At 45.2% G+C, this 26948-nt stretch overlaps 1 protein-coding gene across 1 annotated transcript in view; it reads right to left on the bottom strand.

Annotated features, from left to right (window-relative positions):
- Window positions 1-370: 370 nt before the first annotated feature.
- dym (dymeclin) overlaps window positions 371-26948 on the bottom strand; it is a 76092-nt gene continuing 49514 nt past the window's right edge. The window contains exons 14-17 of the mRNA XM_048258628.1: window positions 25350-25455; window positions 13658-13840; window positions 9296-9409; window positions 371-1962 (exon numbers count right to left, since the gene is read on the bottom strand). Of these exons, the coding sequence (XP_048114585.1) occupies window positions 1813-1962; window positions 9296-9409; window positions 13658-13840; window positions 25350-25455 (553 nt within the window). The 3' untranslated portion in view covers window positions 371-1812. The remainder of the gene's footprint in view (window positions 1963-9295; window positions 9410-13657; window positions 13841-25349; window positions 25456-26948) is intronic.

Here is a 26948-nt window from a genome sequence, read left to right as displayed (position 1 = left end):
CCTTTCACATACACACACACACCCACGTCAAACACAGAAAACAAAAAAGAGATGGCAGAGGAAATAATCAGTCCTAATTCCAACTGATTTTCAGGACACTGGGAAACAGGGATAAAGATCAAAGGAAAACTAATGTAAATGATGTTGGAAGTAAGCCAAGTACCCCCTGGACAACACACTTTGTGTCAGTTTTAGTGAACTAGAAGAAATACCAAGTGGAGAGAGATCACCGCTTACTTTATGGTCTTGTTATCAGCAGCATGTCTATGAGTGATATATTTGTGGGGAAATGAGGAGCGATAAAGAAACTAAAACAAAACAAAGAGAAAATAAACCCAACAGTGAAAAAGGTCAAAGGTCATAGGTCAAACCAGGGGGAATAAATTTGTTTATTGATGATTATTTAATTTGGTACATTATCATGTCATTACCTGAGTGGAGTAACATTCCAGTCTTTTTGTACTAGCATGTGAGCAACATTTTCTGACAGATCATATCTCTCCTTTAACCAGAAATCGTTCTGAGAATTGCATGAATAAAAATAAAAAATAAACAACTTAAAGATAAACATGTTGATAAACTTACAGGCATGACTAGCGCCTGGTTGGCCTGAAATGCCTGGGGTGGTGTAACATGTTAAATGTAAATTTGGCAGCCAGTAACAGATAGTCCCCTCTTAAGATGAGGTGCAACTGCACCATGCACATCAACTGCCCCTCATAACGGGCAAAAAGATTCATTAACCTGGCTATTCTCTTTACCAAGAGTGATGACAAAAGATCAAATTATCTATAGGTTCTTCCAAAAGAACCACTGAGGGTAAAAGCAAACATGCTCTGCATTAATTTATACAATGAATGTACATGCACTGCCTGGTTGACATTATGTAAGGCTTAATATTAATGAGTCACTTTGATACTATTTTAGGTTTCATGACCAACAACTTTACAGTGAGCCTTGCTAAAAAAACACAATATTTTTCTCTCTGTGAAAATGAGACAATTTCTGAAATACTATACAAAAATAATTTTGGTGCTTATTGACCAAGAAAGCAGAATATCAATTATTTTGTAGTGAACAAATATCTCATCTAATTTATAACAATAAATAAATTATTACAAAAAAACGTAAATAAAAAGCACTGCTTTATAATAACAGGAATAAGCATACCGCGTCTTACTGAGGTGTTGAACCAGTTTACAGGGAGGTTGTCAGGGATAACGTCCTGACCAAGGCTACATTCTGAACAATGACTTTAATAAACTGCAGAAATCTGTTTGGTAAGAGACAAAACCACATCTTCTGTTTTGACATGAACACACAATGTAAACTGTAGTTTGAGCAGTCCCAAATGATTGAGCAAAAGATTTACACACAGCAGGAACCTTCAAAAAACAAATATAGTACATTTTCCCTTCCACAAACCCATGTAGAAACTCTTAAACTGCCTCATAAAATTCTTAGGAAGTATATCTCTACCGTACCAAGATTTCAGTGCAGTTCACTAAAGTCTGTTGGTCAGACTGAGCGTCGAGCAGGCCCCAGAAGAAGAGGCACCCATTCTGCCGCATCCTTCCCCTGCAGCTGTGAGCCGGTGCACAGGTGGTTGTGCAGTTGGGCTGAACAGTGGAAGCACAAGAGCCTGATATGAGCAAGGAGGACGAGCAACACGGCCCAAAGCCTCTTCGTAGAGTCCAGATACCCTGCCACACACATACCCAATCATTCCACAGGGTAAGAGGCACTTCCAAAACTATACACACTCATACCCCACACCAATATACAGAGGCATCAGGACCGCCACACAGACATTCAGCTGGAGTCCATGCTGAAGAGCTCGATGCCCAGGGGGTTCCAGTAGAGGCCAACAGCTGAGTTGAAGACCAATGACCAGACGTAGGGCACAAAAAAATCCTCAGGCTGATCCTCCTCCACGTACTTAAACTTAAGTTCTGGAAATTTCTGAAAGGGGAAAAAAGAGAATTCAATCAGCCAGGAACATAGATTAGAATTTTGAATTTTGAGGTTAGGTGCTTGAAGATGTGATGCTAAATGCTTTGCTTTATTTCCTTATTGATCTCAGGACAGTTAAATAAAGTCATTCGCCTGGAGAGGACACCATCCCAAATGAAAATAAACCAAATATTGTTGACAACACAAAAAAACTTTTAAAATTAAGACAGGCTGCCTCTCTTATGGAAACAGATGTTGTATATGTGCAGTCACCATTTTTAGGTTAAACAACAACAATATTTAAGCCCTTTAAATGCAAGCAGTCTTCAGCCTATTGGTCTGAATTAGCTTATCAACATCACCTGAATCAAGGGTTAGCAAATATGTTTAAAATTGAATGACAGGCCAGAACTTCAATAATCAAACAGTTGAGTGGTCCAAAATAGACTGCTGTGTCTTTAAATGGATTCTAAACGGTTCTCATCCCCATCTCCCTTTTGCCTTGCTCAAACTGTTGTTCCACATTATAATAGTAACAATCGTAATAATAATCATAACAATAAACGTATAATATGGATGTTGCTGCTGGCATGTAGGCTAAGCAGCATTGAATTTCCCCTTGAGGATCAATAAAGTATCTATCTATCATCTATCTATCTAAGCATGCCTAGACATTTTTGCTCTGTGTCCAAATGCAATGTTCCATAGCGATTTCATTGTTTCCCTGAGGATCACACATAACTACAAGGCCGATTTTCATGAAAGCTGGCAGAATGTAGTGAAGGAAAAGTTCTGAATCACTGGGCAACTTTAACTTTCGCAATGTTGCATGGCATGGCATTGCATTTGGTCTGCATGGATATCAGCTCTCTCAGAAGGATCTACTTTTGAGATGTCTTCAACATTACATTTTGCGTGTCTGTCTGCAGACCATCCCACCGATAATTCAGTCGCAGTGGTGGTGAAGGCAAACATTCATTCAAGCATTAAATTGATTATTAAATTGATCTGTTTTACTCCACGACTTTTTGGGGAGATTGACACCATAGCTTGCTTGTCCACTCAAGCCACAGCAGTAGATGTGACATATCCTATGGTGTGTTCAAATAGACATGTTTTTTTACACATTTTACACGGTGTAGGCCAGTGTTTTTCAACTAGTGTGCCGTGAGAGATCATCAGGTATGCCGCAGAAAATTACCCAAATGTCACTCACTGGTCCAGAAAAGCAACTGTTGCATCAAAGAATTTATAACCACATGCTCTCAGGCTACAGGCAACATATTTACATATTTAAGTTAATAACGTAAGACTGCATTAAAGCTTAACACTGTTGTAAAAATATTTTAATCTTTTAATATTCATTTTGAAGAAATACAAATAAAAAGTAAATGAATTATCGTTTTTTTTAAACAAAGCCAGGGAGCCAACAGAGAGGGTTGCCGACCCCTGGCCTAGACACATGGCGTGCTGTTTAGTACCAACCAAACCTGGCCAGTATACCTAATACAATAAAGAAGCAACACAACAGCAGGGAGATACACAGGCAGACTTAAATTTGCCTAACCCAAGCCAAGCAGGCAGCAGTGAACCGTTTTCAGACGGATCACTGTACTGGTATGATCTGAGCAGCACAACAGCAGGTCAGCGGCTGCTCCACTTTGACCCATATCAATAATATACCATCAGCCACTGCTCAGGTTTCAGTGTGGGACCCAGACCCCTGACTGGTCATGTGCTTTAACCCTGGGCTATTCAGGGGTGGACAGAGGATTCTGGGCTACACCCCGTGTTAATTGTGAATGGGCAAGACAGTAGGTAGCTGTTATGAAGCGAGGGAGGGGTGTGTGGGGGGTCAGGGGCACTGCCAATCAGGCCTGCGGTGAACTGGGAATCCCACCTGCCAACTGGCAGGGGCAGGGACAGGGTCAGGGTAGGGTGACTCATACCAGACCTGAACGAACATCCCGAGGAGTCCAAAACCAACTTTGCATTCCGAATGAGATGTGTCTGGGTAAGGGAATGCTGTGTGTACTGACACATGGTCTTCTCGCAAATCCGAGTCCCAGAATTACTAGGGAAGTAAATAAATACGCTGCAAAGTTTGTATCAGTTCCAAACTGAGTATTTAAGACCTACTGCATAATATTTTAACATATTTAAGACTTAACATATTTAAGTATGAAGATGGCCTATAGATGGGATTATCAAACACCACACAAACTCTGAGTGCACCACACCCCTCCAGCTACATCTCTCAGCCTCAACAACCATTTAGCTGCAGACTGATATGGCTAAGAGTTTGACTGGCTTTGGTCAATACAAAGCTCCATTAGCAGAGGGCTGCTGCTGCTGCACATATCTACTGTTGCAGTGTGGGAGTCTGAACTCACACCTCTGCAATATGCCTACTGTGTTGCCATAACCACAGAACAAGGTCAGGTCCAGAGTGCAACACCCACGCACTGGCCCCTCAGCATTTCCTGAGAAGTGAAGGTCCAGACAGTGTCCAGGATTGGGTCATGGTTTGCTGAGCTCCAAGCTTCCCCCTACCCCACATTAGTCAGTCCTCTCCCCCCCCCCTCCCTCCCTCACAACTGTGCTGCTATCTGCCCTGAGAACTCCCTGTTCCCACTGCACTCCTACAGGCCAGACAGGCAGGGCAGGCGACGGCGAAGAGATCAACACAACAAGCGCTCATCACTACACTCTCACAAACACAAGAACCACAATGCACAGACTAAGAACACCAAAATAAACACAGACCTACATACCAACAAATTCACATCAATTAAGCATAGAAACACAGAAACAAAAATCCTTCAGTTGCACCATCAGTCAATTAACTATGAACGCAACAGTTACGCTCAAGTTCTATCTACCTGAATATCTACATACAACAGAGTAAATGTCTTATGTTGATGGTGTTTACCAACTCATGTTTATATCTGTGGAGGTCACAAAAAAGGTGTGTGTGTGTGTGTGTGTGTGTGTGTGTGTCCGCGTGTTGGTTAGGGTGGTGGGTGCAGGGAGTGTTTCCATGTTAGATCCTCCCTTGCCTCCTAAGGAGCCAGACTGTCTATAGCTTATCACTACAGAGAAAGTCAGTGCTAGCCAAACAATACATTCCACTGGCGCTGTCGTTTACTGGCGCTCCCAGCCACCGTGCTCAATGGCCAGGGGAACAACACAGGGCCGTCTCTGTTGATATTCAAAAGCAAGGGATGAAAAAAAAAGGAGGGGGGGGGAAAAAGAGAAAGAGGGAGAATGAGAGGGGAAGAGAGAGACACAGATAGAGACAGAGAGAGACGGATGGATGGGGGGTAATGGGCAGGCAGTCTGGCGGACTGGCTGGCTAGCCCTGGATGAATCCTTTGTCTCTGTCTGGCTGCAGTGTCAGTGGCGCAGGGAGGCGGAACAGGGACAGACTGTGCCGCGAGGACGCTGGTGAGATGGACACAGGCTGTTCCCTGGAGCTTTCCCTCCTTCTGGACACTTTTTTAAATCTCATCATCAGAGCAGAAATGTTCCACTTTCTTCCCCACACTCACACACAGGGAATGAAGAGAAACATACACATACAAACATGCAAGATCACAGAATACAGACCAACAGAAAAACACAAACACATAAATAAGGTAGACATACAAACTTGGAAAACATATAAGCTTGCCATTAGGAAACAGTTAATCTGCTGACAATTGTATAATTATTCAACTGAACTGAATTATTCTAGAATAGCTAGCAGAATGATGCTAGGTTATCCTTAATGCCTTTGCCTGTCAACAGTCAACTGCTTAAGGACAGCACAGGAACTCAACCAGCCACTAAGCCAAAGGATGCAAACCTCTTGGAAAGCAGGGCTCCAGGGCTGCTCAATGCAGCTAAGGGATCTGCTGAACCATGTCGGCTCCATGTCGGCTTGACCCAGCCTAAGCACTACCAAAGAGCATGGCAGCCAGCCATGAGTAAGTTCTGCCTGGAGAAGCAAGGGGGTTGAGAAGAGGTGGCAAATCTATTCACATCAGTCTTTCTTGATATGGTGGGGAGCATAGGAACGGAGGCGCGTGTATGTGTGTGTGTGTGTGTTCAGTGTTGTGGTGGTGGTGAGGGGATATCTGGCTCACAAACATTACACAAGTTTGATGCAGACTTATGAGGCAGGCTGATTGACTGGGTCAAAGCCTCTTCTGTCTGTGTTCAGATTCCTCAAGATTGCTGTCTTTTTTTTGTATAAAAATAGTTGGCGTAAGTGCAGCTATGTGTGTCGAAAGCTCAATAATGGGCTTATTGATAATTTCACAGCACATAAATCTCTGTGGTGAGGTTCCCCCTGGGGGGTGTGTGTGGGGGGTGTGTGTGTGTGTGTGTGTGTGTATGTGTGGTGTGTGTGTGTGTGGTGTGTGTGTGTGTGTGTGTGTGTGTGTGTGTGTGTGTGTGGGGGGTGTGTGTGTGTGTGTGTGTGTGTGTGTGTGGGGGGTGTGTGTGTGTGTGTGTGTGTGTGTGTGTGAGCGGCAGACATGAACAGACAGAACTGACAAGGCTCACGGCTGATTTGAGTGCTGGTATGACTGACCTGGTTTCTGGCACATGCTGCTGCAGCAGCCGCGCTAGACAGCAGACGGCGAGTTACGTGCAGAGTCGGGCGGCCGACCACACCGCAGTCTGTGATCTGCACTTCCTGTTTCTGACAACATGACCTCAAAGGCACATACGACAACTCTGTTCTTCCTTGGGGTTGGGTGTCGCAAACAGAAACATGCTATGTAGTAAAATTAGGGCTTCAATGAGTCAATCAACTTGTGCATTATTATTGAATGTACTAAAACACTAGCAAGGATGTCTTGACTTGACCATTTGTGAGATCATGGGTTTTAGTGGAAAGGGTTGCTGTGAGGAGAAGCGGCAGGCCTGCTGAGGAGGATTGCTCGCTCTGCTGTGATGGAGAACACTGAAGCATCTCTGGGCTAATTAGCTCCAACACTGAAGCATCTCTGGGCTAATTAGCTCCTGCTAAAGGTCAGGAGCAGCAGCCATTAGGGCCTTGCAGCCAGGATGCCATCACTCTCATGTGCCATTGAAACATATGCCACCTTCTCACCCACCCACACTCATATACAATCCTATGCCAGAGGCACAGGGGACTGTAATTAGAGCACAGGGGAAGAGAAAGAAGGCGTTTTGTGAGGAAGTGTTCTCCATCCCACGGCTCTGAAAGAGATGTATGCACATCTCTGACCCACGGAACACCGACCACGTGACCGAAAGCACAATTAAGGCCGTCATCCCCCCACAGATGGACGACTCAGCGCAGACCGTGCCCACGTGCCGCAGGCCTGATTTATGGCCCGCTGGGAAGCGTTCTCTGGGCCGGGCTGCCCCTCTCGGATAGCGAGGAGGTGCCGTGCGCCAGCGGCAGATTTATGTGCTCGAGGACGACCGCGTGTCCCTGGCGTGCTGCTCTCCTTGAGAGGTCGTTATTGCAGCATCGGTGCAGGTGGGATGACGGATAGGTGTATAGAGGCCATTAGTGCTGATGAAGATCAGACCCGGCCCTTTCCTATATCCAACCCTCTCCATGGTAATGCTCCCTGTTCCCCCTGCTACATCCCTCTTCATTCAATTAAGCCTCTTCCACATCCAGTGTGTTAACGTGTCAGATAAGAACCATCCGTAATCCATAATGAATTGTCTCACTTAGTCGTCAAGTGTGTGTGTGTTTTCACTCCCACATGAAAAACTAGTTACAGTATAGCGAGTGTGCACCTCTGCAAGACGAGAGACAAGGTGTTTCTCAATACAGATTACATCGAGTACGGTCTCTGGTTCTTGCAAGTTCAGGCTTGACAAGTTCAGCTTGTAGCGTTCTAGAATCTTTGTTTATTTATTATTTATCTCAAAAACAAAGTAAGGCCAATCACAACCACTCAAGCAAGCAGTAATGGAAAAAGTCAATAATCGGATAAACACCAATGTTGCTTGGAAATATATTTGTATTAATGTATTTTGGCAGGTGAATTTTAAACTGCCTCAACACAATTCACTGATAGTCCCCAACTTTAAAATTCCACGATATTCCAGAAATTCCATGACCCGTGGGAACCCCAGGTTACTTCATGTTTACTGAAACAAGGATTAGACCAGAGAACAATGCCACACCTACAGCACTGTCCACTAATTATGCCACACCTACAGCACTGTCCACTAATTATGCCACACCTACAGCACTGTCCACTAATTATGCCACACCTACAGCACTGCACTTTTCAGCACTGTTGTTTGTCTATGCCACACCTACAGCACTGTCCACTAACTATGCCACACCTACAGCACTGTCCACTAACAATGCCACACCTACAGCACTGTCCACTAATTATGCCACACCTACAGCACTGTCCACTAATTATGCCACACCTACAGCACTGTCCACTAATTATGCCTTTTCCAGTTGTTTGTCTAGTAGAGGAGGTGGGACAGGCTTCTTGTCTCTAACGAGCGGAAATTGCTGCCTGCACACAGCTATGACTCAATTGAATATCATGCTTTCATGACAACTGAGCCCTTCAAGTCATACTTGGTGGCTATTGTTTTCTTTCCAAACTACTGCTGTACTATTGCTATTCATTGTTAGCTGGCTTATTTGCTTGTGTAGTGAGACCATTACAGCTGATTCAGAATGCTGCAACGTGTCTGGTCTTTAATCATCCAAAAAGGATGATTCACATACCTCCTCTCTTAGTTCCTCTCCATTGGCTTACCATAGCAGGCAGAATGAAATTCAAATACCTCACCGAAGCATTGAGAATGTTGTAAGTGTACAGACAGTTTATTAAAAAAGATATAGTTTAGAAAGATAATACCATTCACATATACAGGCAATACAAGCGGGCGCCATCTTGGAAAAAGTAACGTGACAGTTCAGCTCACATTGTACGACGCTGGACTGGTTGAATGCCGTGACTTTTTCCAAGATGGTGCCCGCCTGTATTGCCTGTATACGTAAATGGTACTGTCTTTCTAAACTATATCTTCTCATCAAAGTTCTCAATGCTTCGGTTTACATGTACAGTAGGGACCCTTATTATGTTACCGTCGAAGTGTGGTGCTATTTTGAGCCTTGTTAATGGTATAGAAATAGCGATTTCTTTTTGCTTAACTCTGTGCCCCTAAGACTAGCGTTATAAGCTAATTTGCGGTTTGTGATAAAACTGGTCACATTCGATTAGCATGAAAACATATCCCAGAGAACGGTCGAACTCGGTAAACATGTGTCATTAACCCCTAGGTTCATTTTGCGCCGGAATTGTCCTTTAATTAAAATATTAACATAAATGTGTGTTACCTTCAAGCGGTCTTGGGGCAGGGCCACTGCACCTTTCTTGATGACCTCTTGAACCCTCTCCACAGAGAGGTCAGCTCCTGCCTGCTCCAGTCGCTGGCTGAAGAAGCCGATAACCTGTGGGCAGATGCAGAGGAGTGAACTACCATAAATCGATGATAGAGAAAGTCTCTGAGCAACCCTAAAACATTATGTAGACTCATCACATTTATTTATGTGATATAAGAAATATGTGTTATAGAGGTTGAGCAAGTGGTAGGGGCAAGGGTTAAAAGGTGACTCCTTTTAAGAAAACAATTGTTATGAGAAATGTATCCTGCCAACATGCACCAAGAGAAAATAATTGAATAATTTAAATGCTTGGCAGATGCATACGTTCATTCTGTTGCTCCAGTAGTATTTCATTGAAGAGTTTGGTTCCAAAACGCTATATTCTCCATGTTGAATTTTCATATTTTTTGTTTTCAAAGTAATTTCAGTGGAACTGTAATTGGGTATTGTTATTTATCTTTACTCTACTAAAACAACACAACTGCAATTGTATTGATATTACTTGAAATACATAATACATAAAAAATAAATAACTTATTAGTGTCTGTTTATTTATTCATAAATACAAACAGTGACAGATAACATAACTCAAACGCAAGTCAGAAAGAAAGAAATCAGAGCTGTGTGCAGATCCACAGATGTTTTCACTTAAATCTGAGGCTTTGCCCACAAGCCTAATTTACTGCTCACAAACCCTCTTCATTAGTTTGCCACCCTACAGGGCTACATCACTATCAGGCGGAAATCCAGCGGGAGGAAAAGGAGGATCTCTCTTGCTCTCATTTCTCTGTGCTAGTAGAGTTGTTTTCACTTTCATCTGTAGTACAGTTTCCTTTTTCTTTTCCTTGTATAATGGAATGCTGCAGGAAGACCCTAGTCCTCCCAGCCTCTGTGCACAAAGCCTTGTTTATTTCACATCCTGGTGTTCAGTGCGAGAGGATTACAGGCTGTGTGACGTGTCATATGTGCATGTATGTCAGGAGTTGTCTGTGCATGGAGGCGCATGTAGAAGCCTGCGAGTGTGCCTCTACATACATGTGTGATTAGAGTGCATTCAGGCAGCTGTATATAAGCTTGTCCATGGTTCACGGTCTAGTTTGCACTTGTCTTTGAAGATGTGTGGTTTCTCATTGATATGTGTATATATATATATATATATATATATATATATATAGAGTAACTGCTGCGTGACTGTTATCACTGAATCATGGCTCAACGATAACATCCCCGACTCTGCTATACACCTGGAGCAGCTAACGTGCTATCGAGCTGACCGAGCCCTAGCAGACAAAAGGCGTGGTGGAGGAGTTTGTGTTTACACACATGATGCTTGGTGCGAGGCGCCACGGTAGTACACAGACACTGCTCTCCACTGGCGGAGTTTATGATAATTAAGTGCCGACCCTTCTACCTCCCAGGGAATTCATCAGCGATTCTGCTGGTCGGTGTACATCCCCCAGCAACAAAACAGTGACAGGAGCATGGCACTGAATGAGCTGTATCGGGCCGCCAGTGAACAACAAAGTGAACACCGGATGCCTTCACAATCATCGCTGGAGACTTCAATCCGCCAATCTCAAAACTGTACTACCCAAATTTCACCAACATGTAAACTTCCCAACAAGAGGACAAAACACCCTGGACCTTGTTTACACCCCACAGAAAGAAGCCTACAAAGCCAAACCCCTCCCCCACATCGGGCAATCAGACCACATTAGCATCCTGCTGCTGCCCGATACAGACAAAGAGCAAAAGTCACCAAACCGTTCTGAAGGAGGTGAGAATGTGGCGGAGGGGCCGATCTCACAACTTCAGGACTGCTTTGAAACAACAGACTGGGATATCTTCAAAACAGCTGCCACCCACAACAACCACATTGACATTGAGGAATACACAGACACTGTGACCTCCTACATCACCAAATGCATCGATGATGTTACAGAAATAAAACACATCACCACTCGGGCCAACCAGAAGCCATGGCTGACAGGAGGCGCCCACAGACTGCTGAGGGCCAGAGACAAAGCCTTCAGAGCTGGAGATGTAGCTGGCCTAAGAACAGCGAGGGCTAACCTGTCCCAGGGCATCAGGAAGGCAAAAAGGATTACACAGACAAAATAACAACACACTTCAAAGACAGCAGAGATGCACAGAGCCTATGGCGGGGCATACAGGCCATCAGTGACTACAAGCCTGCGCCACGGAGCTGTGAGAACAACACCTCTCTGCTAAATGACCTGAACAGTTTTTCAGCCCGTTTTTGAAGCACAAAATGACACTCACCCACAGAAAACCCCACCTCCCCACGACCAACCCCTGTACCTGTCCTCTGCCAGCGTGAAGAGGACACTAGCCACCATTAACCCACATAAAGCAGCAGGCCCAGACAACATACCAGGACGAGTGTTGAAGGACTGTGCAGAAGAGCTGAAGGATGTTTTTACAGACATTTTCAACACCTCTCTGGAGCAAGCAGTCATCCCATCACTTTCAAAACTGCCACCATCATACCCGTGCCAAAGAAATCATCACCATCATGCTTCAATGACTACCGCCCTGTAGCACTCACGCCCATAATCATGAAGTGCTTCAACGGCTAGTCATGTCACACATCAAAGCCACCCTACCCCCACCCTGGACCCCTTCCAGTTTGCATACCGAGCCAAGCGATCCAAGGAGGATGCAATCTGCTCTGCCCTCCATCCAGCCCTCACCCACTTAGACAATAAAGACTCATATGTGAGAATGCTGTTCATAGACTTCAGTTCAGCATTCAATACCATAATACCACAACAACTCATCAGCAAACTGGACAAGCTAGGATTCAGTACCTCCCCTCTGCAACTGGCTGCTGGACTTCCTGTTGCAGAGACCACAAGCAGTACGATGTCGGGGACAACACTTCAAGCACTCTGACCCTGAGCACGGGGGCCCCTCAAGGGTGTGTGCTCAGCCCCTGCTCTTCACACTGCTAACACATGACTGTACAACCACTCACAGCTCCAACCATCTGGTGAAGTTTCGGATCTATTAATAACACTGGTGGGCCTCATCACTAAGGGAGATGAGGCTCACTACAGAGAAGAAGTAGACCTGCTGGCTAAATGGTGCAAAGACAACAACCTCCTGCTAAATGTCAGCAAGACCAAGGAGATTGTTGTCAACTTTCAGAGAGGCCACAAACAACTGCCACCACTGTCCATCGACGGAGATGCTGTGGAGAGAGTGAGCAGCACAAAATTTCTGGGGGGTGCACATCAGCGGCGACCTCTCCTGGACCACCAACACAGCATCACTGGCTAAGAAAGCCCAGCAGCTGCCTCTACTTCTTGCATAAAATTGAAGAAGGCAAGTGCCACCCTCCCTGTCATGACTACATTCTACAGAGGGACCATCGAGGCATCGCCTCCAGCAGCATCACAGTGTGGGAGGAAGCTGCACAGATCAGAACAGGAAGACCCTCCAAGCACTGTTAACACAGCTAAGAGGATCATTGGAGCACCACTCCCCTCCCTGCAGGACATTTACACCACCCGCCTCACCCGCAAAGCACTAATGATTGTCAAAGGATACAACCCACCCTGCACAAACTGTTCAGCCTCCTGCCCTCTGAAGCGGTACAGGAGCCTCGGCTCCCGCACCACCAGACTGGCAAGTAGCTTCATCCACCAAGCAATCGGGATGCTGAACACTCTACCCACTCTCCCATCACTGACAGCCCCCACCCACCAGCCAGCCAGGAACCTAGGAAACTAGGATCCTGTCTACCTAACCCCCTCCCCCCAACACCCTGTGGAACTGCACTGTGACTGGCAAGAGCCTAACGTGTTGCTGCTTCACATCAAGCCCTGATATACTTGAAATTACTGCATATCAATGTAAATATACAGGTCACACAAGCACAAGTTTAAACTTCATGTAACTGTTAAGACTATATAAATATACAACACAACTACCTCTATTTTTTTTATATATATGTCCTATATTTCTATTTTGATACATACATGTTCTATATTTCAGTCTTGCACTTTAATTTAATGTTTATTGTCTATGGCTATGTCTATAGTATGTCTATGTCTGTATTTAAAGCATGTCTATGTCTGCATGGGAAAGTAAGAAACGAAATTTCAATTCTTTGTATGACCAGTGCATGTAAAGAAATTGACAATAAAAGCCGACTTGACTTGACTTGATATTCACTGGTGTGTGTGTGTGTGTGTGTACATGTGTGTGTGTGTGTACCTACATGTGTGTGTGTGTACGTGTACGTGTACGTGTGTGTGTGTGTGTACATGTGTATGTATGTGTGCTCACCGTGTCCAGGTTCTGCATGATATCCTGGAAGGAGGGGTGTGAGCGGAACTGCTCGAACAGCTCCCTCTTGTAGAGCAGTGCGTATACCAGGTTGGGGTTGTGGTGCAGCGAGTTGGACAGGCAGGAGTTGATGATCTCTAACATCATGCGGATCACCTCCTCGATGACACTCAAGTCCTGCGCCTGCCAGGGGACAGAGATAGTTGTACAGTATTCAGTATGATAACTCAAAGAAGACAGACGGAGTGAACAGAAGTGTCAACAGAAGGTCAATACTAGTTCACCTCTGTTCTGCCAGTGGAGGTTGTAACAGACACAATGACAATAAGAACATTTCAAGAACAAACTGCTTTTCAAACAACCCATAATTTTATTTAAAGGAACATACCATCTTTTTGGGAAATCAGCTTATTTGCCATCTGAAAGGGAGCTATAGGCTAACCTATCTAACCCACTTCCAGTGAATTATGCTAAGTGGCTAACGGTGTCAGACTGGGTTGTTGCACACACAGAGAAGGGAAGGATATGTATCCTCTTATCCAATTATGGGGTAGATGGCTAATTACCCCAATAAGCTAATTACCCCAAAAGCTGGCGTGCTCCTTTTAGTAACATTCAGCAAACATCAAATAAACAGTGTACACTTACATGTGGAGTAGCATATACAGTATAGGTAAACATATAAGGGCAGTACTTAGTGTTTGAATGTGTCAACAAACACATTCATGTGTGAATGCATGTGCATATGGTGGTGTGTGTGTGTGTGTGTGTGTGTGTGTGTCTATGGTTGCACAAGCCTGCTGTGGCTGGGTCTTGGCCAGTGCTGATTTGATCTGTGAGCAATAGACTCTGTGGAGTCGCTGGGGTTGGGCAAGACAACACATCAGCACTTTACTGTATGCAAAACAGGAACATTCTCTACCTGTCTGGGAAACCGGTCATCCAGTGCAGCCTGGACCCCCACAACACACACTCTCTCTCACAAACACAAACACACAAACTGCCCTCTAAAGGACAGTCACAAGAAAAGCTGTTTGAGTGTACATAGAAATGTCTATTGACCACTGAGCATGTTCTTTTGAAAGAAGGGAAGGAGGAGAGTCCATTTTATGGAACATCCTGTACAATAAGCACACCGTTAGCACCACAAAATATACTGCTAAGTATTTCAAACAGATCAAATGCAGAGAGAGAGAGAGAGAGAAAGGTGTAAAATGTGGTCACCATTTTCAGACAGGATACAAAACTGCTTGTTTAAATGTAGTTCGTTATTGTATTAAGTAGATGGTGTGAAATTTGTGCTCCAGGCTGATCAGAAGAGAACGTGAAGCAGACCACTGAACTCTGACAGCAGGAAATAAATCACCACGATACCATCTTCACTTTTCATACACATGGAGGGGGGACTGCGTGGGAGAATGAGAAAGAGAACTGTCCAATCTGTAGCATTTTGGTTCAATTCAGGGACCTGCATGAGGGAGATGTGCTAGCACTAAGACTAAGAATAATGTCAATGTATTTGCAATTGGATAAGATCTACTCTGGCCGCAGTAATGTTTTGGTGCTGATAGCAGACTGGAATCTCAACTTCAGTCTCAGAGGAAAACCTGGCTAAGAAAAACATGGACAGTTTTTTGTCATTCCGATTAAACTATTTTAAATTACAATTTCCAATCAGGTGTTTACTAGAATCTTTGATCTGAATAGCCGTTGTTGTTTTGCTTTTGCTTGAGAAGACGGAGGTTGATAATATAGTCAAAGTTTCAGTTGTCATTATCTTCGCCTTCCTTTTAATCAAACAATGAGATAACAATGCACTGGTTCTGCTGGGCCAATGTGGAGGAGACAGTCACAACAAGAAGCTGACTATTTTGTTGGGCATAACTAAATGTACTCTAGTATAGTGTGTATAGCTTCCTCCCGAGACCGGTGGATAAGAGTCAGCAGCAAGTACTAGTGGGAGAGAGATGTACTCTTTGAATTTTCCCATGTTGAATGGAAACAAAACTTCCAGATGACATGTCAATCCTTAACGAAGTTTCAGCTGGCAACCTGATTGACCATATACATGGCTGTTCAGTCGAAATAAGAATGGAATACACCACCCCTCTCATTCCGATTAAAATGGATCGGAGTTTTATCCCGATCAAGGTGTTTATATGTCATTTTTATGATTAATAAGATTCTAAGCAGATAAAAGGTATCCACGTAAACCCACCTTTAGCTAGTGACATTCATGGACCCCTCCCCATGCTCTATGTTGCATGGCAAGCATGCTGTGTCCTTTGGTTCGTCTTTCTGAACTAAGCAGCAAAAGTGTGATTTTGGGGTAAGAAAAAAAGGTCTTTGGAAGATCTATTAACTGTTATGTGTACAAGCAATGAAGAGTTTCTATGTGAGGATAAGAATACTGCCATTGACACACTGCATTATAAGACAAAACTAAAACAAAAACAAAACAAAACCATAACCACATATTCTAATGGGCTGCTCAGTCAAGTAACCATAGAAACACACATGAGAGAACATCGATATGCGGCCTAACATCAAACACAAACCACCAGCAACAGGAATCAACAGCGGGAAACAACTCTTTAAAAGAGTAAACAACCTGTAGAAACACACTTTAACTGGGAGGACACCTGGCAGGCAACTGCTTTTTAAATATGTCAAATATACACTAAGATGTGGTGCAGAGGGAGACATGGTGGAGCGTAGCCACAAACTGTCTTTATCAGTGTGTGACAAAACATGCAGGAGGGACCAGACACACATTTTTTTATGTACAAAACCAGTAGTCTGAGCACAGTGTGAATATAATGCCCCTTCCCTGGGTATCAATCAACTTCACGGAACTGAAAACGTCTGCTGTGCTCATTTCTGCAACAAGCTGCTGAGGTTTGTGGGTGAGAGCAGCAAATTGCAGAAGACAAGTTCCCACGGGCTTGAAGCTAAATTTGCCTATAACGTTTGTGTGCGCATGTCTATGCCTTTGTGACAGACGTGTTAGGGGGCAGAGAGAGACATGATGCTTGATGGTGAAACTCATCTACAGGTCAACAGGTTCTCAAATTTCAAATAGATTTATCAACGATCTCCAAACCTACCCACCAATCACATGCATGAATACATGGACCCCTCTAGTCTTGAGCTGCCACCCTAAATCCACCATCCCCCATTCAGCCTGTGAGCCATCAGCTGGGCATCCTCCAGAGCTGTTTTGGCTGTGCCCAATTCACATGGGGTCTCTGGTCACAGTAGCGAGTTAAGTGTCTGACAGCAGTGCTTCCTGCTCTAAAGCTCTAGGCTGCCGTCAAGAGAGCCACCCAGACGCAGATACATGGGAGGCCAGGAGCCCAAAGAGGCTTACAGCCACTAATGAAATAAGCCCCAGCCCAGACCTGACTGCCCAGCAACATCACGCACAAGCCTACCCCTCTCCCACAACTCCCCTCTGCTGTTTCCACAGCACCCGGAGGAGGCATGGCCCAGACGCTGAGCCGTGTGGTGTGGGGAATATTAGCAGGGCGGGAGACCGTCGCCGCCATTATTAATGTGATTACAGCTGCGGCTATATTGAGGCCCTAACACTGAGTTATGGGTTGCCTGTGATGCTGTGCTACATAAACAGGGTGAGAAAAATCAGAGCATGAGCCTGGCTTTAACGGGGGCTGACCTCACTGGAATGAAGAAAGAGACTATTGATCTGTGTGACTCAGGCAGACCACCTCTGCAAGACCCCCACTGTACACTACACACAGCAACCTCTTTCCCAAATATTCACCATAACCTATAACCAGTGTTAGAGGTTAAACACATTTATCAGACATGACTAGTGCTAGTAAGCACGACACAAATATATATGCTTTAAACCAGTAAAAGGAGACGGACAGTGACACGAAACAAAATATTCCAAAGGGAGGTGCCCGACAAGAATGCTAAAAGAAACGGAGTGCTTTAAAAGGATGGGGGAGGGTGCAGAGCAGGAGAGAGATGCCAGGACTACAGGGAGGAGAGGGAATGCGGCAAACAGGGGATACAGATGCCCCTGACGTCTACCCAACCTTGGCCAGACATTAGCAGGCGAGCACAGATGACTAATAAGGATTGATGGTGTGTCTGGGATCAGCAGTGGCTGGACTCGCCAGTGTGAAGTGATAATTAGTCTGGCAGAGGGGAGAGGAGGAGGAAGAGGAGGAGGAGGAGGGGTGCAAAAAGAGGAATACTATATGCTGAACTCTAATGAGATTAGCCTATAAAGCACACAAACACACACACACACACACTTGTGCGCGTGCTCGCTCTCTCTCTCTCTCTCTCTTTCATTCACACACACACGCACATACACACACACACACACACAGGGAATTCAGGTCAGATGCAAATGTGCAAGCTAGACGTCTGTGTGTGGGAGACCTGCTGGGCTGATTAAGGGAGTGGCACTTCTGTCTGACTGTGTGTGTGTGTGTGTGTGTGTGTGTGTGTGTGTGTGTGTGTGGGCACAGAGCAGACAGACAGGCAGAGAAGGAAATGGGGGGGTATTGATAGTTTTGCATCTTTCTACTACAGTCAGCTAAAAACATGAACATCCAGCCTCCTTCTTTTCTGCCTTCCTGGTAGTACTACAGCAACCACTAGAACTAATATACCCACAATAGCCTGCACTGATCTCCGTCTACTGATAGTGTCTCCATGTTATTACAGATAAGCTGCAATAGCATCTTCGTGACTTCAGGTCTGGATCTTCATCTTGACCAAACTGGCCTCATTTGCTCCACCCTGTCTGTGTAGGCTTTACCTGTCCGTTTGGATATGAGACACCACACCCTGTCTGTGTCTATCTGTCTGTCTGACATCAATTCAGACACATGTTACACATCCATTGACACGCACACACACAAACACACAACACATGCACAACCAGAACAGACAGACACAGACACAGACACAGACACAGACACAGACACACAGAGAGAAAAGCAGATAAGCTGTCTGTGCCTGATCCTCAAACTGTGGGCACGCGGAGTTACGCTGCCAGTTGCAGCAGCACCAAAAGATTCTAGTTTGGTCCGTGTGTGTGTGTGTGTGTGTCTGTTCTGGTTGTGCATGTGTTTTGTGTTTGTGTGTGTGCGTGTCAATGGATGTGTAACATGTGTCTGTCACACACACACACACACACACACACACACACACACACACACACACACACACACACACACACACACACACACACACACACACACACACACGGTGCAGGGACATGCACAGAGATCTTCAGGAAAAAAGTCATAGGCTCCTAAAAGCTTAAAGAAAGTACAAGCATGGCTGACACAGTATCAGGGCAATCTCATGCTATATAATATATCCAATCTATTCCTGCCTCACCATAATGTTAGCATCTGGTTCTTACATCCAACTAACTGTCCCGAGGTCAGTGCTGGATGAGCTGGATGAGCACTGCAGCATGAAATGGCAAGACGTCAGGGCATCAATGTGTTTGTGGTTTGTGTGTTTCTGTGTTCTGTCTCTCTGCAGGGAGCGTGTAAGTGTGTGTGAGCTTTCAGGCTCCAGGCTTTGTAGAGGAACACAGAAAACCTCTGAAGAATGAGGCTGTGTGCATGTATGTGTCTGGAGCACAGGGCTGTTATGAATAAACAAACAGCTTATCTGCCTGCACTCAGCTTTGCAGGAGACAGAGTTAGGCAAAAATGTCTGGGGGGCGGAGGGTGCAGTGCGCACGAAAGGGAGGCTGGCTGGCTGACTTTTGGAGGGATATAAAATGGGTCATTCTCTGACCTGCATTGTGTTACAATCACTTCGTAATCACACCACCCTCTGCAAAAACCAGCTAGGACCCCCGTGCCCCATGTTTCTGAAAAGCTCAGGAGAACAGAAGAGATGATGTGCTATACATCTAGCATACATCTTTGCCCATTTATTCCAATTCGGATTTCAAACACTTCCAGGTGAGAGGAAAATGATGTCCATGTCTACCTATGGAATAGGCCAGATCAACCTCTTCAGCACACTAGCATCTGTATGTTTTTTATAGACAAAAGGTAGAAAAGTCTTCTGAGGTATTCTACATTCTATATAACCATGATACTTCACATGCCACATACAAAATTAGGACATAAATAACAACATGAATGGCCAGGCATGAGGAAGGAGGGCAGCGTGGTATGGACCAGGGCAGTGTGAGAGAGAGAGAGAGAGAGAGAGAGAGAGAGAGAGAGAGAGAGAGATAGAGATAGAGATAAAGATATAGAGATAGATAGATAGATAGATAGATAGATACTATTGATCCCCAGGGGAAATTCAAAATCTCAGCAGCATAGAGACATCACATACACATTCTTTAACAGCAGAAAAAGTAATTAAAGTAAAAGAACATCATTAAAGCAGAATCAGTGGACTCATTGATGAAATGTCTCGCTTGAATGTGATTGGAGCAGAATGCAGCAGCACGGAGGGGCACGGGATTTGGGCTAATCCAGACGCTAGCTGGTGCTAGCGTGGCCAGTGAGCTAACTGTCTCCACCTGCTGACCAGCAGCATACACACACACACACACAGACAGACACACACACACACATACATGCTATAAACCAGTTTGGTTCTATGTGGGTGTGAGGATGCATGCTCATCTGAATTGTGTCCATGTGCACAGCCTACTGGACAAGATGTCTGCAGGCAAAGGCTTCAGAATGAGTAGATTGGGAGACAGATAGGAGCAAAAGGACACAAAGATACAGGCTAATGGAGACAAAGAGACTAGCAGGGTAGACAGACATGATAGCCACAGATGTAAATATAGACCAAAAAAAAGATCACTCATTAGATAGGTATTGTCTGAGTAAGAAACCCACAGATGGGTGTACTAGACGAATGCACGCAAGCACATGCCCACAGACAGACAGCCAGACAGACACACACACACACACACACACACACACACACACAAGCAATCTCACACCTCTATAAATGTCATCTCAACTAGTCCACCTATACTGAAGGTCTGATGGTTGACTGCTGCACAGCCTTTGCCTGTGGTGTGTGTGTGTTGCGGTGGGGGAAGGCTGGGCATTGATTGTTGTTGAATGGCCTGCAGTGCTGGGAGTGGGGGGACGGCCAGTGAAAGGCCAGGGCACAGTAGGATCCTTAATTAGCGCCTGGCACCGCTGTGCCACACTGCCGCCATCAGGCCCTGCGAGCACCCAGACGGGGACTTCCTGCCTGCCTGCAGAGACACCTCAGTCATTCTCTGTGTCCAACCACTTCCTCCAGCTCCCGCACTTAGCAGGCGAGCATGGGGCAGAGGGGCACACTGGCCTCTTGGGTTAAACACAACTTGTCCAAGGGGCGCTCTAATGAGGCCTCTGACATTCACATCCAACAGACACAGACTGGATGTGCATCTCTTTAGCAATGGGCCACAATAGCATGTGTAATGGGGAAATCTATCCTTCCATACTGGCCCAAAAAAACACAACTCTGTAACTGTGCTCTCAGTAAACAGTGAAGTGAATGAGCTTATTAGCACAACCTAGAGGTGGAAACACTGGAGGCACTCAGTGGGCACAGTTCTGGTTCATGAGTCTGTCCACTCACAGGGCATTTTCCCCAGAACCGTGCTGCTTCCTTCTGTCCTTAGAGCAGGGGTGTCAAACATAAGGCCCGGGGGCTAGATCAGGACCGCCAGCAGGTTTCATACGCCCCCCCCAGATGTTTTGGGTAGGAAGGGAAAATTAGAAAAAAAGTTATTCAATGTGTTATAAGCCATATCTCTATGATATGATACACTGATAAAACCTAGCACTACAAACCATCCTCATGAAGGAAGAAGCTGATAAAAACCAACATGGAAGTAGGACATTTCAAGAAAGAAAGAACAGTATGACAGCAGTACATTATTGTGTACTTGTTTGCTCATAAGTGATATCATCTAACAACACTCTGATACCCATGCAGAAAAATGATAATGACCATGACAATGACGGCCCCCACGAGGTCTCATTCCAACAAATCCGGCCCACTACCTAATATGAGTTTGACACCCCTTAGAGGAAGCAGAGTTGACACCACACACTGTACAAAGGAACACTATCCCACTCTTGACTATCAAGCATAGAAAAGCCTGCATGGTCTCAAAACCTATCCCTGATGATGTCACAGGAAAGAGCAGTCCATTTCATTAGAGGGGGAGCAAAGTGAAGTGAGCTTCCCCCAGGCAGCTGTGTGAACTGACTGGCCACCAGAGGATGAGCTGGGGGCAGCCTGATGGTGGAGGCACATGTGGCTCACAGGGCTAATCCTCTGGGGTAAGCCCTACAGCACACACCATTTCAGTCTGCTTTTAAAGCCCTTATTAATATAGCCTGAGAGCAGAGCAAAAAAACTCAGACACAAAGTTGAAGCATAAGATTAGATAGAGAGTTAAGCATTACTAATGCTTAAAAATGGAAAGAAAAAAAGAAAAATAATAAATAAATAAATACATAAATCGCTGTGGAGTAAATGCACACCTTGGGTTGTTTGCCAGTGGAGGCAAACCTCTCCTAAGGTATTCGGGGAGTTAAGGCCGGTAGAAAGAAAAGTTAACAGAGTGATGTTACTTTAAATAACAAAAATAAAGCTGTGGTAGTCAGAGAATCTTATGAACCTGCACTCCTAGACAAAGCTGCAGCATGCTGGGGGAAGCATGACATGTTGTATGTCAAATGAACAATCTATGAACATTAGATTGGGGACATTCCATGTCAGACCAACCAGGAGTTCCCATCTGTGTTTGTGTTTTTTTTTTCTGGTGTAAAGTGAAACATTATACTGAAATGACAAATATCATATTAGTTACAGGGACAAGAGGGAATCATACAAATGGCAGATTAGGTTCTGGGGTTAGTTTGAGGATAGGGATATGTGTAGCATGCTAACATCAAGCACATAAGAAACATTCTCCAGCACACAAAGCAAACAACAAGAACTTGTAGGCCAAGACATTTTCAAGAATTAAACCAGGAGTGTAAGAATGAATGAATGAATGAATGAATGAATGAATGAATGAATGAACAAGCAGGATGTTGAGGAGTGGAGGGAAGAAGGAAGGAGGGTGAGGGTGAATGAGTAAAGGGGAGGGGAGGGGGGGGGGTGCTGAGAGGCGCTGATGAGGATAATGCAGAGGGACAGGTTCCCCATGCAGCGCTGGAGGTGGCCTGTCACCCCTGTTCAACAGTCAGCTTTAATTACACACCCACACACACACACACACACACACACACACACACACACACACACACACACACTCCACATTTCTCAGACGCACTTAAACATCACTGTCTCTGCCTCTGTGATGTGAGGAAGCACGGCCCACACAACCCCCAACCCTGACACCACACACACAAAGAAACGCAGGCATACACATATTCAGTCAGCTTTAATTAGCGCCACGCGCCACACAGGGAGTCATGGCAACCCTCGTGTCCCAGGAGCAGCTGCTGTTTGTATGTGTGCATGTTTGTGGGGCTGAGGGAGTGTGCGTGTACGTGTGAGTCCATATGTGTGTTCCGTGCAGATATCAACAAAAATTCAACTCACAATGGCAAAGTAGGGGCTGTCACCCTGCCCTCCAGGAAACTATTCCTGTCCTCCTGTCAACCAGTCAGAGTATCATGTTTTGTGTGTGTGTGTGTGTGTGTGTGTGTGTGTGTGTGTGTGTGTGTGTAGCTGCCAAAGATGATACTCAAATTTTCATTCAAAAAACAATCATTTGAACATCTAATTTGCACATTATGTTCAAAAATGTTAGCATAAACATGTCTATTAAAATATGCACATACCCACTAGTGTTGCCATATGCCCCATTGCGTAACATTAGCAAACGATTAACGAAATGTGTGAATCTGCCCAGAAAGTTAAATATGCTTCATCAGTGAGGAACATGGAGAGCAGTTTTCACCTTGACAATACAGACAAAAACAACAGCAATAGGACAAAACAAATACACACATATTAGGAAGGAGGAGCTGCAGTCGGAGGAAGTGGACAGAGTTGTTCCAGAGAGAGAGGTCAGAAGAATCAGAAGAACGTGGCACACAAAACATCCAGCCTATGCCGTCTCCACGGTCTCTAGACCAAGCACACTCTGCCTCTACGATCCATACAGAGACAGACATCCTCAGATTGACACAAAACGTAGTGCTATACATGTTTGGGTGAGAGGATATTTGCAGAAGAATTGTTTTGGGTAAAAGGGTCATTATTTTCTCTTTTCTGGGGAGGCCCTTTGTGTAAACTACTGCAGACTAAGCAAAATGGCTGTTCACCTAAGCATCTCAGAATCCTATCATCGTCATGGAGTGTCTGCATAGTGTGTTGTGAATCTGAGTGCTATGACCTGAGACAGTTGAGATGAAAGAATGAATGACATTTAAGGACAGGAAGACGGAGGAAAACAGAGAGAGGGGGAGAGAGGGAAACAGAGAAGGAAAGACAAACAAAGGAGGTGTGTGTGTGTGTGTGTGTGTGTCTGTGTGTGTGTCTGTGTGTGTGTCTGTGGAGGGGCATCCCATGTGTACGTGAGGAGCCTAATCAGGCTAGCCAGACTCCAGACAAATGTCTCGCCACTTCAGCCGTCTGCTCCACACCTCCCTCTTCCCCTCCCCCAACCAGCACCCCTCCAGGTCTACCAGCCCCCCAGCACGCCTCTGACCTCACCCACGCCTGTCACACAAACCCCCCCAGTCATGCTCCATGCTTTGGCCGTGGATGAGGGGGGGTTGTGGCTGGCACCTCCTTGTGTCAGTTCAGTCTCTGTGATGTGTGGAAGCACGCCCCACATCCCCTGACACGCGCACACACACACACCAAACCCCTTCAGTAGTGCTCTGCTGCTGCTGCTGAACATCCCCTAAGCAGCCCCGGCGCACACCCAAGGTTGACCCTGCTCTGACCCCCCCTCCTTCACCCCTCCTCTGTCCTCGATCTGGCTGCCTGCCCCCACTGCCTCTCAAGTCCCACGGGGACTTCCGTCTACCCCTGCCTTCAGTCCAGACATGGTTGTCTGTGTGTGTGTGTGTGTGTGTGTGTGTGTGTGTGTGTGTGTGTGTGTGTGTGTGTGTGTGTGTGTGTGTGTGTGTGTGTGTGTGTGTGTGTGTGTGTGTGTGTGTGTGTGTGTGTGTGTGTGTGTGTGTGTGTGTGTGTGTGTGTGTGTGTGTGTGTGTGTGTGTGTGTGTGTGTGTGTGTGTGTGTGTGTGTGTGTGTGTGTGTGTGTGTGTGTGTGTGTGTGTGTGTCTGGTGGCGCTGCTGCTCTTTGTTCCCACACACCTCCCTACACGCCTTCCAAAAGGTCAGGTTTGAGGGTACAACCCTTCCCCCAACACACACACACACACACACACACACACACACACACACACACACACACACACACACACACACACACACACACACACACACACACACACACACACACCCCTTTTCTCCCCCTATCCAAGGTATCCTCAGTGTATGTTTGGGACAGCACATGTTGGGGTGTCTGGAGCCCCACTCACCCTGGTCTCCTCAGGGGGGCAGCAGGCACCCAGACTGGGGAGGAGAACAGAGGGCAAGAGGGGTGGAGAGGGCAAGAGGGGTGGAGAGAGACGGGAGAGCCCACCAGGAGAGACGAGACGGGGTGGGTGGAGGAGCAACTCACGTAGTCTGGAAGAGCGGCGCCGTCGTCTGTGCCCACAGGCCTGCGCAGTGACTGGGTGGCCTGCTCCAGCACCTTATTGTGCTTTTTCGACAGCAGTGCAAACAAACTGAGACACAAAAGAGAGGAAGGGAGAAATACAAAGAGAGAGAGAGAGAAAAAAAACAACCATGTAAATAATGTAGCAAACATGTCAATGGCGTTAAATCATGGGAAGTGAAGGCTGCATCAGGGCTTCTGTGAGGCTCATAACACTGCGGTGCAGACAGGTCGTACTGGTCTCACTGGTGTGTCTGACCACAATATTCTAACTGTGAGCAGCATCAGGACAATGCTTCCCTCACCCACATCCAACTACAACAGCTACATCACCAGAGACCACATGACCTCCCCATGTAGACTATTATTTTCATCCTTCATTTGCTGTGTACAAACCTAATTTAAATGTGCTAGATCAGTTGTTCAGTTTAGTCGATGTGTGTCTGTTAGGGATGTTGAAATGGGGCTTATAGGGACACATTATGATAAAGAGGTTTAAAGCCAGTAGTTCATGCATGATAATGGGATAGCGACTAATATGGTCATGAACAAAAAAGTATACATGGATGGCCAAAGGTTAGAATAAAAAAAGCACAAAGTGGGTGATACACTTAAACAGGGCAAAGTTGTATACTGGTACACGTCTCATGACACACAAAAGCTCTTAAGACTGATATTTTATCAGGATAGTCAAACTCCAGCATTTTATCAGGATAGTCAAACTCCAGCTCTTGGCAAATGCAAGAGTGGGTCAATTCTCATATGACAAGCTGAAAACATGCACCTGTCCCCTTCGCACACCTAGAGCACTGATCAATGTCAACAGATCAGGCAGAGATGGAGCTGCTGCAGCTCTGTGGGTGCCTACATCCAAACCCCGGCATTCTCCTCTAATCAAAACCAGTTGTCCCCGACGGCTCATACCACCCACCACAAAAACATTCCACAGGGTTTCCACACATTTTCATTGACAACATTTCAAAGATTTTCCATGACTTCTCAAGGACACTTAATGAAATTTCCATGACCTTTCACAGCCTACACATACAGGATGGGGCTAATTACTAAACAACCTTTTTCATTTTCTAATAGTCTAGTTAACTCAAGTAGAGACCATCATTACTCTGCAAATATTTGCATAAAGAAACATTATCCAGAGTACAATAGTACAATAACAGAATTAGGTTTTTGTAGCAGCACTGCTGTGCTTCATGAGCTCTCAGTGCAAGATGTTCTGTTAAAGGAATATTTGATAACACTTTATAAATAACAGACCTGAATTTAAATAGCAAAGTAGCCATTACCTGACAGCTTGTTAATGATGATTAATAATGAAATGTTTGCATTCAAGCATTTAGGTCTTATTTATTACAGATAATGTTGATTTGCAAGTGTTTTATATGCTACATTAGTATTATAATATTACTTTATAAGTAGTAGATTAGTTTTATCTTCCATGCATATTATTTCTATATATTAACCTATTTAACCTATATCATTAACCTATATTTCATCTTTGCTATAAGAAATAGTGAATCGTTTTATTTTAAAGACCCCCCTGCG

This window comes from Alosa alosa, chromosome 12, assembly GCF_017589495.1.
Source record: "Alosa alosa isolate M-15738 ecotype Scorff River chromosome 12, AALO_Geno_1.1, whole genome shotgun sequence".
NCBI lineage: Eukaryota > Metazoa > Chordata > Actinopteri > Clupeiformes > Clupeidae > Alosa > Alosa alosa.
This window is presented reverse-complemented; position numbering and strand designations above follow the sequence as displayed.